At 42.5% G+C, this 16,670-nt stretch overlaps 1 protein-coding gene across 1 annotated transcript in view; it reads left to right on the forward strand.

Annotated features, from left to right (window-relative positions):
• Nucleotides 1-296: 296 nt before the first annotated feature.
• The window catches only part of LOC112115985 (neuronal growth regulator 1), a 616,138-nt gene continuing 599,764 nt past the window's right edge, over nucleotides 297-16,670 (forward strand). Inside the window, exon 1 of the mRNA XM_026656049.1 lies at nucleotides 297-598. Within this exon, the coding sequence (XP_026511834.1) occupies nucleotides 423-598 (176 nt within the window). The 5' untranslated portion in view covers nucleotides 297-422. The remainder of the gene's footprint in view (nucleotides 599-16,670) is intronic.

Raw genomic sequence — 16,670 nt, forward strand, 5'->3', positions numbered from 1 at the left:
GTATTGCCACGTCGGTGGCTGTAGCACACCTCCTCCCACTGCTGCTTTGCTTTTAGCAACCCGTCCCCCCCCCCCCCCCCCCCCCCGCTTTTTTTCTCCTCTGCTCCACCACCAGTCATCAGGCCAAGTTGCTAAGGAAACGGCTGCATGGCAACCGGCTCGGAGCCTGGGGGCCGTCTGCCGCTGCTGCTGCCGCTGCTGCTACTTCCCCTGCTCTCAGTCTCCTGCGCGCTTCCCTCCTCGCTAGATGGTGTGTGAGCCACCCGAGAAGAGACGCGTTCCGGACTCGGCCAAAAGAAACCAGGCGAGGCAGAACTCTGCCAGTGCCTTGGCTGCCTGGCTGGAGGGAAGACCCGTCACGAGTACCAGGGGCTGGGGACTGAGAGGAGCTGGAAGCTGAGAGAGAGCAGCCCCGAGCAGGGATGGACATGATGCTGTTGGTGCAGGGTGCTTGTTGCTCAAACCAGTGGCTGGCTGCTGTGCTCCTCAGCCTGTGCTGCTTGTTGCCCTCCTGCCTCCCAGCTGGGCAGAGTATGGACTTCCCTGGGGCAGCTGTGGACAACCTGGTGGTCAGAAAAGGGGACACGGCTGTGCTTAGGTAGGAAACCGAGCCTCTTCTTTACTTCTCTGTGCAAGTGAGTGAGAGCGTTGTGCAAAGCCATTTCCAAGCGACTGCCGGCATTTCTAATATGCGTGTTGGTTTAGCTACCTTAGAAGAGGAGGTTTTATTTTCACTCTGAGCATTAGAAAGATGGACATTTTGTAACACGCTCCGGCTTCTTCTTCTTTTTTTTTGTTTAAATCTCCAAGTCCAAGCAGCCCTGGTAAGAGTAGGTCCGGGAGAGGCGGTCCCACTTTGAAACTAGTGCTCAGTCATTCATGCCAACTCTTCCTATTCAGGAGGGCCGGTCCCTCTGCTTCTATTTCTCACTTGTCCCTTTCCAGAGCCATCCCAGTATTTCAGTGGAATTAAAAGGCGTGTCCGTATTATTCTTCCCCAATATCCCTATTTCTAGATATAGTAGCAGTTCTCAAGTGGTCTCCCTTTGCTAGGCGGTGTACTCTTCTACTCTGTTAAGTTTGGGAAGTTTTTTTTTTTATTTTTCCCCCCTTTGGAATAAGTTTGCTACTTTCTTCATAAGGCTTGTTTCTCTCACCTTGCTAAGCCTCTGAAAGATGTAATGGCTCATCAGAGATCAGCTATAGCCCAGTTACCTCCCTAAACCGAAGCAATTGCAGAAGGAGATACTCGCAGAAGCTCATTCTGTTTTTTAAATGTAAATTGCTACTCAGCAGTGTACAGATCTCAGCAGTTCTTCATAACTGCCCTCCTCAGATGTTTGAACACACATTATTCAGACAATTGCTGTATTCTCATTCACTGTGCAAGTCGGTATGTCTGAGTTGTATGGTCTCAAAATACATCTTCAGATGTGTATCTTTAAATATTAACATTGGGTGTCTTTGTTTAATAACCAATGACCAGTGCCTCTGTAATTTAATTCTATGGGTGTGGTATGTAATTCTATTAGGAAACTCTTAAGTCCTGATCTGTGGTGGAAATCATGTCCTACTTTAAATATTTAGATTTTAACCAAACCTAGTTTAAGAACACAGATTAGTCCTTGGGTTATAAATTCAGAATCCCTGCTCAGTTAATTTGTGTTTTGAGACAACTATTGACAGCAAATACCTTATTACAGAAGAATTTCTAAGACTTTTCACTAAACATTAGATGGATGCAAATAATACATACATGCTTTTTGAATAGTAAGTTTGTCTATGGAAGTTTGGAAATCCCTAGTGCTGGATAAAAATTCTACATGATGGTTTTTAATGTCTGTTATAGAACCTGCTATTCAAACATTCCTTGCCAGTATATTGCTCAGTTGTAAAGGGGCATTAAAGATTGCACAGTATTATAAGTGTATATAGTATGATTTTAGCTTTTTTGTTTCCTAATGATTAACATGAAAAGAACCATCCTGCAAGGACAACTACGAGTTCTAGTTTTACGCCATTAAGAGACTACATGCTTATAGTAACTCAGTTATTGCATCCCTTAATAAAGCTTGCATTCCATATGGTAACAATATTTTTTTCCAGTCCAGTTGGCTGGTGCAGAATTTGTTTACCAGTAGTAGTGCACTGTACTTAATATAGCTGAATCCTTCTATTTGACTCAAATTTATTAATCTTCAGTTTAAAACTGCAAAAATTCAAATTTAGTTTTTTGATACACTTTACTTTGTCACGATAGTTTGTAGTAATTAAAAAAATCATTTTCTTAGTACTTCAGATTTGATAAGAATAGGCTGAATCTTCTTGTGTTTTGTAAATCTAGACTTTAATCTGCAATAGTTTTAAACCACAAACTATTTGGCTATAGACCATTTTCTTTTCCCTTTGGAAGTAGCTGATTTAGGCTTCCAGATTAAAAAGTGACTTAGCCAGATACAGTTTTCGTGGATTTCACAATTTTCTTGGAAAATATTGCATAAGATTTCCTTGAGTGTTCTGATGTTGTATCTGCTGAGAATACAACCAGTGTCTATGCAGTGCAACTGACAGACTTTTTTATGTATAGGAATATACTGCAGTTAGTCTCCTAGGGCATTCTAAAACCATGAATTCACTTGCTTTGGTTTCTCTGTTTTTGTAGACAGACGTATTTTGCTGTTACATTTCCTATCTTTATTTTCAGAGTTTCAGATTTAAAGGTTGCAGAGAACAAGAGTTGAGGAGTTGCAGTTCTTAGCTCAGGACAGAACTCAAACAAATACTGTACTGAGTGTCATTGGTGGTTCTGGAAAAAAAAACCTACATTAAAAAATAAAAGTAATACAAATATTCGTGTGACTCTAAGGGTTATCTATTGGTGGCTTAGAGCTAGAGTGTAGCACTACAGTATATTAAACTCTGTGAGGCCTAAAATTGTGAGTTCGCAACTCAGTACCTATGCAGCTGGGTGGATTACATAAATGAAATTGGAGTTTTAAGGTCAAACAATCATTTTTATCTCATAAATTAGAGAATATCTGTTTTGGAAGAGAATACTATTAAGGATGGAGTACACATCACTACTTACCTGTAGAACTCGGAAGCCAAAAGCAAACTTGTGCTGAAATAATATATGGGGTATTCATAGTCCCTCCATCTCAATATAAAGCATTCTTCCCTCCCTTTAAAGACATAGATGACTTATTAATGAAATCCATGTTTTTAGCTCTTTCATATCTTTAGTAGGTTTTCTTGCTGCTTGACGTTTACTGTATTACAAGTTAATGAGATAACTTTAGAGGGACAATGCACCATCACTAAGGGAGTACAGGAGAAGCATAGAGCATTTAATGAGACTTTTGATGTAGACCTTCTTTGCTCCTCCTGAAATTTTCCCCAGAGGATATTAATATCATAAATACACATGAAATTTTTTAATTAATGAAACTAAGGAATTTGTTTTTTATTCAGTCTTGGCACTGGAAACAGTATTGTTCTGTAAATACATAGTCCAGTGAGTTCAATGAAGCGATTAATTTGTGCACAGAAAAACGAGCTTCTTCCACCTCCCCCAGACCACTGTATTTGGATTTTTTGGGTATATATACACTGCAGTACTCAAAGGTAGCTGTATAAGTGTGATTCCAAGTTGGTACTGTGCATCTTTTTTCTGTAGTGGAGCTCTGTTAGTGCTGACCATTGATTGTGTGGTGTGTGTGTGTGTATGTGTGTTGGCTCCTCACTTAGTGTCAGATTGCAGATTGTATCTGTATTAGTTATTCTCTCCTTTGCAGGAGTGGGATCTCCAGGGAGTTACCTTTGTACTTTGCATGTTAAAATCAGAAAGCCTCTAATTAATGTGTTTAAAACACCCAGTATGACTGCTAGTGTCAAGCATAAAAAGCCTTTTAAAGGAGTTAGACTCTACAAGTCATTCTCCTCACTTTTTGAGTCAGCATTTTACTAGGTGATGAGAGAGATTATGCTAATTCATTTGATTTACAGGTGTCTTGATTATCTGAGAGTCAAAGCATTTTTAATACTCTTGCTCTGAATACATTCCTGTTCAGGTTTTCAAGATTATAACATTTTAAAGTGATTTTGCCTGTGCCATTTAACTTAATTGCACATGACAGCTAGGAATAGATTCTGCATTCAGTTTACGTGTGTGCATTCCCACTGAAGCAAATGGAGTTGCACCTGTGTAACTGAGGGCAGAATTTTGCCCCTCACTGTTGTTACAAAGCTATCCTTAGGAGCCGAAAATACTACTTAGGGTGTCCTATTGTAGTAAGCAGGTGACATATTTCAGTAGATAGGGTACCAGATTCTATGAACTGCTATGAATTCATTCTGGACCTCTCTGCTTCTAAGTTTCCTCATCCGAAAAATGCAAAATAAATGTTTTAAGTACTTGGAGATTTACAGATGAAGAGTACCACTAAGTATCATAAGTAAAATAACTAGTTTGTCCTTTCATTTTACAAGTGGAGGCGTATTAAAGAAAAACAAGCACAGGTTTGTAATGTTTTTCTAATGCTGATGGAATGCCATGAAACGAAGCATTAGACAAACATACCATGGGGAACAATCCTGAACTGGCAGGGGGTGAGTTACATGCCCCCACAGGCAGGCCTCTTCCATTTTGTAATTGCATTGATTTTAAGATGTTTGAGGTAGGGATTATATTCCTCTGTTCCTACAGCACCTAGCACAATATGGCTAGGCCCAATCCTGATTGGATCTAGAGCTAGGTGAAATAAATAGCTTTATTTATGTGTGGGTGGCTTTTTGCTAGAAAATGCAGTCTTACTATTCATTGGGAGAGGGACTTAAACTTGGGTCTCCTCTCCACCTCCTGCCAGCTGAGTGCTGGGCAGAGTGTCTCTGTCTCTCTTGTTGAAGCTGTTCTATTTTGTATAAATAACTAAATATTCAAAGGAACAGGGACTTGAACTTCGGACTCTGGCATCACAGGTGAGTGCTCCTACTACCAGATTATGGAGTTTTTCCTCTCTGACCTAATGCTTATTCAAGATATTAGGCAGAGGGGAGAATTGAATCTGGGTCTTCCACACTGGGCTAAAAGTTGTAAGGAAAGCACTGCTTGCTACTCTGAATGTAGCCCTTTAAAAACACCCAGAAACAAAGTATCTGTGGTCAAACAACCTGAATTATTATAATGTAAGGCTAGAAGGGACCTTGAGAAGTCATTTGTTTCAACACCCTGCTCTGAGGTAGAACTAAGAATACCTAGACCATCCCTGACAGGCGTTTGTCTAACCTGTTCTTGAAAATCTCCAGTGATGGGCATTCCACAACCTCCCTTGGAAGTCTATTCTAGTGCTTAACTCTTCTTATAGCTAGAAAGCTTTTCCTAATATCTAATCTAAACCGCCTTTGCTGCAGATTAAGCTGATTGCTTCTTAACAGTGGCATGGAGAACAACTGATTGCTGTCCTCTTTTTAACAGTCCTTAACATATTTGAAGACTTATCTAGTCCCCCCTCAGTCCTCTTTTCTCAGGACTAAACATACCCAGATTTTTAACCTCTCCTCATAGGTCAGGTTTTCTGAAGCTTTTATCATTTCTGTTACTCTCCTTTGGACTCTCTCCAATTTGTCCACATCTCTCTGAAAGTATGGTGCCCAGAACTGAAGAGTGGTACTCCAACTGAAGCCTAACTTGTGTTGAGTATAGCAGGACAATTACTTCCCATGTCTGACATATGACATCGCTGTTAAAAAAACACCAGAATATTAGCCTTTTTGCAACTGCATCACATTGTTGATTCATTCAATCTGTGATCCAATAGAACTCCCAGATCTTTTCCAGCAGTACTACTTCCTAGTCAGTTGTTCCCCATTTTGTAATTGTGCATTCAATTTTTTTTCTTCCTAAGTGTAGTACCTTGCACTTGTCTTTATTGAATTTCATAGAATCATAGAATATCAGGGTTGGAAGGGACCTCAGGAGGTCATCTAGTCCAACCCCCTGCTCAAAGCAGGACCAATTCCCAACTAAATCATCCCAGCCAGGGTTTTGTCAAGCCAGGCCTTAAAAACCTCCAAGGAAGGAGACTCCACCACCTCCCTAGGTAACGCATTCCAGTGCTTCACCACCCTCCTAGTGAAATAGTGTTTCCTAATATCCAACCTATACCTCCCCCACTGCAACTTGAGACCATTGCTCCTTGTTCTGTCATCTGCCACCATTGAGAACAGCCGCGTTCCATCCTCTTTGGAACCCCACTTCAGGTAGTTGTAGGCTGCTATCAAATCCCCCCTCATTCTTCTCTTCTGGAGACTAAACAATCCCAGTTCCCTCAGCCTCTCCTCATAAGTCATGCACTCCAGACCCCTAATCATTTTTGTTGCCCTCCGCTGGACTCTTTCCAATTTTTCCACATCCTTCTTGTAGTGTGGGGCCCAAAACTGGACACAGTACTCCAGATGAGGCCTCACCAATGTCGAATAAAGGGGAACGATCACGTCCCTCGATCTGCTGGCAATGCCCCTACTTATACAGCCCAAAATGCCGTTAGCCTTCTTGGCAACAAGAGCACACTGTTGACTCATATCTAGCTTCTCGTCCACTGTGACCCCTAGGTCCTTTTCTGCGGAACTGCTACCTAGCCATTCGGTCCCTAGTCTGTAGCTGTGCATGGGATTCTTCCGTCCTTGTTGAACCTCATCAGGTTTCTTTTGGCCCAATCCTCTAATTTGTCTAGGTCCCTCTGTATCCGATTCCTACCCTCTAGTGTATCTACCACGCCTCCTAGTTTAGTGTCATCGGCAAACTTGCTGAGAGTGCAGTCCACTCCATCCTCCAGATCATTAATAAAGATATTAAACAAAACCGGCCCCAGGACCGACCCTTGGGGCACTCCGCTTGAAACTGGCTGCCAACTAGACATGGAGCCATTGATCACTACCCGTTGAGCCCGACGATCTAGCCAGCTTTCTATCCACCTTACAGTCCATTCATCCAGCCCATACGTCTTTAACTTGGCAGCAAGAATACTGTGGGAGACCGTATCAAAAGTTTTGCTAAAGTCAAGGAATAATTTCTTCTTGTCAATTTCAGACCAATTCTCCAACTTGTTAAGAGCTTTTGTTTATTGGCTAATATGACTTTTTGGTTCAAAAGTATTAAGAATTCCTTACTCAGAGCAAGCCCCCTTTAACTTCAGTAGGGATCATGTTTGAGCAGGCGGGAGTGATGCCTAATATCTACATACTTCAAATTTGGCCTTGTCTTCCCCCCCTTCCCCCCCCCCAAAAAGATTGTCTGTAATCCTGCAGCACACAGGCAGACCCTTGCACCCAAGCAAAGACTCACTGGACCACTTTATCCAAGTCTAATTAAAAAGGAAGTTGATTTTTAAAAAAGATTAGAATAGCATTGCTATTCTAATGATTTAGTATGATGTCATTTACAAAGAAAAGCCAGCTCATTCCAGAGGGCCGAATTCTATCCTGCAATGTGTGTGCACCGGCCGGCTCTGGCTTTTTTGCTGCCCCGCGGGGGGGGCGGCCGGAGCCACGAGGGGAGGGTGGCGAGCCCCGGCAGGGGCTCCGCTCTCCCCCCGGGGGGAGGGCGCCGGGGAGGAGGGCGGCCAGAGCGCTGGGGGCAGGGCGACGAGAGGGTGGCGAGCCCCAGCTGGGGCTCGGCTCTCCCCCCGGCGAGAGGGCGGCGAGCCCCGGCTGGGGCTCGGCTCTCCCCCCGGCGGCCAGAGCGGGGCTCGCCGCTCTCCCGCCGGGGGGAGGGCGCGGGGGGAGGGCGGTCAGAGCGCCAGGGGGAGGGCGGTGAGCCCGGCTGTGGCCCCGCTCTCCCCGGCGGCTGGAGTGCCGCGCCGCCCCCCTCCAGGTGCCGCCCCAAGCACCAGCTTGGTTGCCTGGTGCCTGGAGCCGGCCCTGGTGTGCACTGCTCCCATTGATGAAGTCAGCAAGACTTTGATACAAGCACCCCAGGGCTGAGCATTGCATGAGAGAAAAGTGTTATCAACATTTTTTTAATTGCTAAAAATACTGCAAACAATCATGATTCGTTTAGAAATATATGCACATTGTAGTTATCTAATGACTCATTTAAAGCCATCGTACAAAAGAATTGAGCAGCAAAGGTTTGGAACATGTCTACAACATCTTAACAGAAACTGCAATTTTAGAAAACACACACTTTGGGAGGGGACAAATTAAGGCTAAATTGAGATTACAATGAGGATGGAGAGCTGCCTTGAATATGTTTTTGCCTCTATTTCTCCAACGATCAAATGACTCTTGCTTATGTATTTGTTACTGTCAGAGCCTCCCTCTACCAATCTCCTTGTTGCTGTACCTCCTTCCTGCCAATAAAACTGCTGCGTGCAGCTCTAGGAACTACTGAAGGGTGAATGTTGTGTATTGTTGCCAAAGACCAGTCTGCTGGACTTACTGCCCTGCTGATAACACTTCGGGGAAAACTGAGAGAGGATTTTACTCTTATATGCACCTGACTACAATAGCCTAGTATGCAGCTGGGTTATGTATGTGGCCCTTTTCTTTCGAAAATGTATAAGACTTTCTGCAACGTGTAAAATCAAGAGTCCTTAAATTGCCCATTGCTGGACATTGCAAACATAATCCCTTTAAAATATCTACATGTATGAGTTTGACCACCTACAGATATGTAACTCAAAGTCTAGTTGTGACTATCCTTATCTAGATGACAACATAATTTCTTCAGACCTGATCTTTCTTATTAGTTCATGAATAGAAACAACAAAAGGGCCCAATTATGCTGTTTTGCTGATGTAAATTTAAACCCAGATTTTTACTTCAGGGCAGCTATTCTGGATTTACACCAATTGGAGTTAGGGTAAAATTTGCTCCAAATAACTTATTTACTTTCAAACAAGTTTAAAGTGCAATTCAGTTTTTCTTATTATCTGAAATCTAAACCTGTAATAGCCAAAAATATTAGACCTACTTTTGTACACTTATGTCAGGGGTTAGAAAAAGTAAAGATAATTTGCTCTTCATTTCTTTTTCAAGTCCAAGTATCTAAGTGGATCCTTTTCAGTGATTCATCTGATATTGTTATGTAATGAGAGAATGAAATTTACAAGTCACCCTATTTTAGAAAGTAGGTAGAAGTGTTTGTTTTCTTTTATACGAATGTGGGAAAACTGGAATTGAAATTCATGTTGTTAAATTGTTGGAGTACTATAAAATAACTTGATGCTTTCCATCCAGAGAGTTAAATATAGAGTTCTTGTCTAAACTAAGAATTTTTAGTTGCATGGTTCTAGCTTCATTGGAAGGAGCATTGGTGGAAGCTATAACACAGATGTTTAAGTGGACTCAGGTGTGTGTTTTACCATGGTTTTATAGGAAAATGGTTAAAAATGCATGAACCTTGTCGATATTGCAATCTCTACCAGTGCTAACACTGGAGGAGTTGTACCTCCCTCAGAATTATGAGTCTGAAAAATCTTGGTGTAGATGTAGCTGGTGAGCTTTGCGCCCAATGGACTTCAAAACAGCTGGCTGCAGCCACCACACATAGGCACTTGTTAAAGCCTGTCGTGTGGGTTAGGCATTCTTTTGTCTGGATGGAGATTTGTAGAGAAGCTAACTCAAGTAGATGTCAGTTATGGTCTAACCTGGCTGAGGAGTTCAGAGTTAACAACCAGCCAAAATCTGTATTAGCTCATCTCAGTGTTTGCAATAATAGTCTCCATGTGATTGTGTCTTGTGACTTTGGGCTGAGATGATAGTGCAGAGGACAGTCATGTCACATGACAGACCCCAAGGATTATTCAAGAGGGAGCTGTTTTTCTGGCTACAGAAAAGTATGGGGGGCACATTAATATATGTAGTCTCGCTGCTGTTCTCACCATCTTTGCTGAAGGTACTGTGTATATGATGTACATTTTTCACTAGGAAACATCCTAAGATTTTAGGTAAAAATTTTAAAAAGTGTGTAATCTTCATAGGACTCTAAATCCTATTGATAGTCAATGAGACTAGGTTCCCAACTCACTTTTGAAAATTTTGATCTCTGGCACCAGCTTGTTTTCCAAAAAGAAATTGGCCTATAAATCTGGTAGTATTCAGCAAAGGAACACCAATACACATACAGGTGGAAAGCCCCTGACAAATCCACCAACATCATTACTCCACCATCATTCCAAATGCTGAATTCCTAGTGAAGTGAATGAGAGTTCTGATAGCAGAATATGCCTCTAAGTAACTGGCCCAGCATATTTTAGATGAGATTACATGTATTATCATTAGAGTCCCCTTGATGCATGTCAACACAGCAGTTGTATATGTTTAAATTCTTTGCTATTTTATCTTTCCTAGTTGCTTCACATTTATTAATAGGGAATTTGCTTGACTTCTATGCCCCTATTTGCTATCCTTCTACATTTTAGGCTCATACATTAATCTGCTGCTTGAATCTTTTCTTGGATCTTTCAGAAAATATAAATACATTTTGCCATAGTTAGATCTGTAAAACTAAGAGGTCGTTTAAGCAAGTTTTCACATTCCAAATCTCTGCCAATTATCAGATGAGCACCTTATGGCACTTGAAAATTGTACAAGTAGTTAAACTATTCTTAATTTGTTCCACAATTATTTATTGTGTGTATCATAAATGTTTCATATGGTTCCTCTAAATTCTATCACAGATTAAGGAATCCGTAAAACATGAATGGTGGAATTTGATCCATTCAAGACATGCTGTTTTACATCAAAAAGAAAAAGAGGGCTTTAACATTTTTAATTACTTTCTTCTTGTCATTATGCACAAGAGTGGACTATAACCCAAACCTTGGAGAATAGGAGATGGAAGAATCAATTCCAGGGATTCAGGCTTTGTCCATCTGGGCCCTGGCCTCCATTACTGGCTATGGAGAGGAGTATTGGATTGGCCTGCTGCTTTCACTCCCAACAGGGATGTGATTGAGTGGATCCATACACTGCATGGATACCTTGGCCACACCTCTAGCACACCAACAATTCACATACACAGTGAGCTGTGGAAACCTGCCTCTAGGCAGAGTATGCAAAATCTCCCTACACAGGGACTCCTGGAGCTCCATGATTCTGAGACTTGAATGGAGTACAAGGGATGTCGCACGGTTAGACTCTATATGAGGGATCGGCAACCTTTGGCACGCGGCCCGCCAGGGTGCTTACCTGGCGGACCGGGCTGATTTGTTTACCTGCCGCATTCACAGGTTCGGCCGATTGCGGCTCCCCCTGGCCGCGGTTCGCTCCAGGCCAATGGGGGCGGCGGGAAGTGGCGGCCAGCACTTCCCTCAGCCCGCGCTGCTTCCCGCCGCCCCCATTGGCCTCAAGCGGCGAACCGCGGCCAGTGGGAGCCAGGATCTGCCGAACCTGCGGACACGGCAGGTAAACGAACTGGCCTGGCCCGCCAGGGTGCTTACCTGGGCGGGCCACGTGCCAAAGGTTGACAATCCCTGTTCTACATGGCCAAATAGTTTACAGTACATCCCAAGGGTAGACTTAAGATGTAAATATGTGGAGTGGATTACAGTATTTTAATCTTGAGTTGACCATTTCCTTTCAAAGATGGCATTGTGCCCTCCTGAATAGGTGCACTGACCGCCTTCACCAATAATTAAAGCCACTGATTGTCAGCAGCCAAGAAGGGCATGTCCTCCTTCCACCCTCCAGTAACTCAGGGAGTAATACATGCCATAACTCAAACAGTGAAGACCTTGCATTTGTCCCCTTGAGAGATTGCTCTTCAACAGTTGAAGGAGGAGATAGTTTGACCTGAATCTGAACGATTTTTTCAGAAAAATACTTTAAAATGTACACACAACTAGTGGGATTTAAATCAGCAATCAAGTGAAGACAGCTTGGATTAATCAAGATGTCCACAACTGGAGACACATCCACTGACTGAGATTTTGCTGATAACCTTCACATTTGTCTCCTGCATAGCCATCACATAAAGCTTAGGGGGAAAAAATCTATGATACAATTGACCAGATTCACATAGACACTTCCTCCAATGGCTCTCTAGTCATCTTTCCTCTTGATTCATCTGTAAACCAAGATGATCTGAAAAGATAAAGTTGGCAAACAGAATGCTCTTGGCTCTAGAAGAGAATAGAGAGTAAAATATTGTTACACAGTCCTGTACTAAGCCATTAATGGTAGCCTGTTGGAAGTATAGAGAAGTTCTTCATAGTTCTCTTAAAAACTCTGATTCTATTAGCCTTTGAGAATAGACCCTCAAAACAAGTTCCTTGCCTGATTGGAAAGGCAATCCCTCCTTTAAACCACAGGAGATAACTCATCACAGAGGCAAAATTTCCATTCCTCCAATCCCAATCCAAACACCAAATCAAGAATGTGGCCAGCTGCATGAGTTGATCTTATAAACACTTGAGACAATCACACACCAGCTCTCTGCCTGTTAATCTAACAATGCAGAACCCTGGGTAGCTGACACTTTTTCAGAATCATCCAAGCAGAAAAATGTTTCCTCATCCTCTTGGCAAAAGTTTAATTTCCTACTAAAATTTACAACTGAGTCCTCAGAACAGGCAAGATTAATTGGGGCACCTGGATTTACATGAGGAGGTATATGTAAAATAGTTCAAGTAAAATGTTTAAACATCACTTAAAAATTCTTAAAATGGTCTTGCCTTAACTTATTTACAGCCCATGGAGAAAAAGTACCTGTGTGGCAGGCAGCTATATTTGACATGACCTATACTCCTGATGGGGGTGGTAGGCTATTTTCAGTTGTTCAACTGGTAGAAATTTCTGTGATGGTGAGCACTGCCCATTAACAAGTTCTGTGTACACATCACAACAAGTAAGATATGCAATTAGGCTGGCTGGGTCTAATTGTTAATGAAGCTGTTGCATTTTCATCTCCCATATATTTAGTTTGGAGAGGTAAATTTTGGGGATATGTGGCCAATGTTTCAGATGTATGGCATCATGACTGGATGAAGTTTGTTTTTTGAAGCTGCAAAGCTGAGTTAGAAATAAAAAGATAACAAAAGCATGTTTTCCTTTATAAGAGGGAAAACAGTCAATCTCTCTTTAAAAAGATTTTCCCTTGGCAACAGCATATGATCTGATGGTCAAACAGGCAAACAGCTATTATTAGTCATGCATAATTAAAACAAAGACAAAACTGTTACTACTAACATGCAGTATCTCTTGCAGAAATTGCCAATAGTTTTGTAGTTATGCAAATACAAAGTAAATATATAATGTATTTGTGTACAGTATTCTGGGATTTTTCAATCTTTGAATAAATGTACAGGAAAAAGAACTGTCTGATTTAGTATAAATCTATGATGTAGTAGTTAAATTTACATAAAAGTAATCTCGTTATATAGTCAACAATATGCAAAATAACTTATTCCGTTGAGAGAACATCCATGTCATACATAATCTATTTTACCATTGTGTCTTTATTGATCTTTCAGTATGTACTTGGAAAGCACATATTTTATTGTTTAAACTATTGTCAAAGTAGGATGTTCTTTATATTCATAATAGATACTGAGACTGAAGACTTCCTTCTTAGTTGGCTACTGTACTGGGGACTCATTTTCCTCTCAAATGAATGTAAGTGGAGTTACTTCTGGTATAAAAGAGAACAAGGCCTCTGGTCTTTAATTTCTTGGGAATGGTTAATAATTTTGTCGTGTCACATGTTTTACAGACCAGTCTGGACATCAGCCTTGATTCGGATGTTCACTTATTAGGGGATACATTTCTTTAGAAGACAGTCCCACTCTCCTGAAAAAGCTAGTTTCTGACCTGAATGGCGTCTGTGTGTGCAGAACTGGAAGGGGCTTTTGTTGTAGGGTCCTGGAGAAAGCTAGGCAGGAACAGGAAAGAGCTGTAAGAGAGACTGGCCAACCGAGGGAGTCGTTCTTCCAGAACAGCTGCGGAAAGTTCTAGTTTTTTATTTGTAGGGGATGGGGTGTCTGCAGGCTTGCAGTACTATGGCCCAGGGAATCTATCTGACACTTTTTCTGCCAGTGCAGACTTAATGTGGTTAGCTGGAACTTGCACACTGAAAACAGTTTTCACCATTCGGGGAAGAAAGAGGCAGTCAATATATGAATGAACAAGTAAAAGCTAAAAGTTCAAACATAAGCTCACTAAAGTTAATAGCAAAGCTCCCTTTGACCTTAATGGTGCAGGGCCAGGGCCTCACTGAATAAACAGAGGGGGAGATGATGGCTAGATTCTAGGGGGGTGGGAAGTGTCTGTGGCGGCTACCCCAGCAGTTGTTTCAGTGGCCAGCTTAAAGTAGTTCAGCATACATTAGGGCTTGTCTTACCATAAACCATTCCTACAGCCATATAAATATAGCATTATGGTAGTTGTGTTCAGGGCTGTCCCTAGACATTTTGGTTCCCTACGCACCAAATGCATTTTGTGCAGGATCGGGCTTGGGGGGCTGGGGAGAAACCGCCCCCCAGCATGAGCCGGCGGAGCGGAGCGGGTTGGGGCCAGGTCGCTCCACTTCCTGCTGCCCGGTGATTGCAGGGCGGGCCCGACCCCGCACTCATGGGGCGGTGGGAAGTGGAGTGACCCGGCCACAGCCCACTCCGCTCTGCTCCCCTGGCTCCCGGACCTGGGAGGCAGGAGGGAACCGCCCCCCAGCACTCACCATTGGAGCGGGCTGGGGCCAGGTTGCTACACTTCCTGCCGCTCGGTGAGTGCAGGGCGCACCCGACCCCTGCTGCAGTCCCCCGAACCTAGCTCAGGGGAAGGGGGTGGGGTGGGGGTGGAGTGGGGTGGACGCTTTGGGGAAGGGGTGGAGTGGGGGAGGGGCGGGGCAGAGCAGGGGTGTGGGCTTTGGGGAAGAGGCGGAGCAGGGGCGGGGGCAGCTTTCCTGGCCGGCTCAGCTGGCCAGGGGTTCGGGCTGGCCGCTGGAGCAGCATGCAGCTGCGTACGGCACCGGGAAATTTGGGGCAATTTGGTGCCCCAAATTTCCCAGTGCCCTACACAGCTGCGTAGTTTGCGTATGGGTAAGGACAGCCCTGCCTGTGTTAATCCCAGGATATTAGAAAGATAAGGTGGTAATATCTTTTATTGGACCAACTTCTATTGGTGAAAGACGAGCTTTTGCACTTACAGTGTGTCTCGTCGAATAAAAGATATTACCTCATACACCTTCTCTCTCTCTCTCTAAATCTAGTCACATGTTCAAGGCAATATGAAATGTATCTTTAACCTTTCAACTTCCTTTGTTTTTTCTATCACTCATTGAACAAGTGTCCTTGACTTCCCTCTGGGCTCTCAATTTGTCCACCTGATACTTGATTGATAGGGAAATCCCTCCTTGTTTGTTGTTCACTATAATATTTGATGTTTGAAGTAATAATTCCAAGGGAGAACATCCTTTGTCCACAATGAATTTAAACTTTTAAAGAAATATCAATTGGTGCTATTCTTCCGTTTTTGTCATTTGAATTATCGAAATGTTTCAAATGTAGCTGTATTTATGGATGAGTGCATTGACTACTGATTAATCTTAGACTGCACTGGTTAATGATTCAGTCTCCTGAGGGCTAGAGCATCAGGAATATTAGTAGTATTAAGAGACCCTAGGAGTACACGAGAAACAATTCCAGTTTATTACAAGTTCCTTTATTAACAAATTCACTAAACAGAGAAACAAACTCTCAAATAGTAAAATATAATAACAGCTAGATAGGACGAAACACTTTACTATAACTGGCATCACTCACATCTCCTGCAGTGGGACTCTGGAGTGTCCGTCAGTCATTCTGCTAATCATTATTATAAACGTCATCCTGGCATCTCCCTGTGGGTTTCTTCCCTACACGCACAGGCTTGCCAACACCTTTTATTCTGGGTCATGTTTATACCCACTAAGTATCATACATATGCATAAGGGTTCCAACCCCTTTTTCCTTATCCATACTTCCCTCCCTCGCTGATTTATGGGTGCCCCATTTCTCATTGGCTATCCCCTTAGTTCCCTTTATTCTCACTGTGCATCTGTGATGGTACAATCAGGGGTCTTGTGGTCTAGATGGATACATTGTGGTATATTTTTTCCCAAACAACATCCATTGGCACATTCTTTAGAGTAATCTTGTAATTTACTGATACGGGGTTATTCCTAGGTCACATATTTGTCAACCCTCCTTAGGCCTTACAGCCCTCAGCCTATAGGCCTTGCATTACAGCCTTACTTTGCTTGTGTGTATATACCTAATACACACTCAACATTCATAAATGCTTATCAACCTTTATACTACTATGATCTGATCCTACTTAAACCTATCCATCATGCATTGATTATGCTTAACCACAAACACAAATCCTCTATTAAATGAAACAACTGGCTACACAAAATATTTGGTCTCCTACTGGACTTATGCTTTTACTTCCTTGAATAATGAAGAATGAAAACCATGTTAGGGCAGTGAAAATCAAATAATGTAATGTAAACAAACTTTAGACAATCACTGTTAAGTTGATGGTTCTTCATCTAGTGGTCTGACATGACTTTAGTTACTTTTACAGTATTCCTCAGTGGACAATGGTCGATATTATTAAAATGAGTACACACGAGCACTACTAGGAATACTTTGGAGACATTTAGGAAATATTAGATCACCAAGGTGCTGTTCTAA

Source organism: Terrapene carolina, unplaced genomic scaffold (genome assembly GCF_002925995.2).
Source record: "Terrapene carolina triunguis isolate 2854851 unplaced genomic scaffold, T_m_triunguis-2.0 Scaffold211, whole genome shotgun sequence".
Lineage (NCBI taxonomy): Eukaryota > Metazoa > Chordata > Testudines > Emydidae > Terrapene > Terrapene triunguis.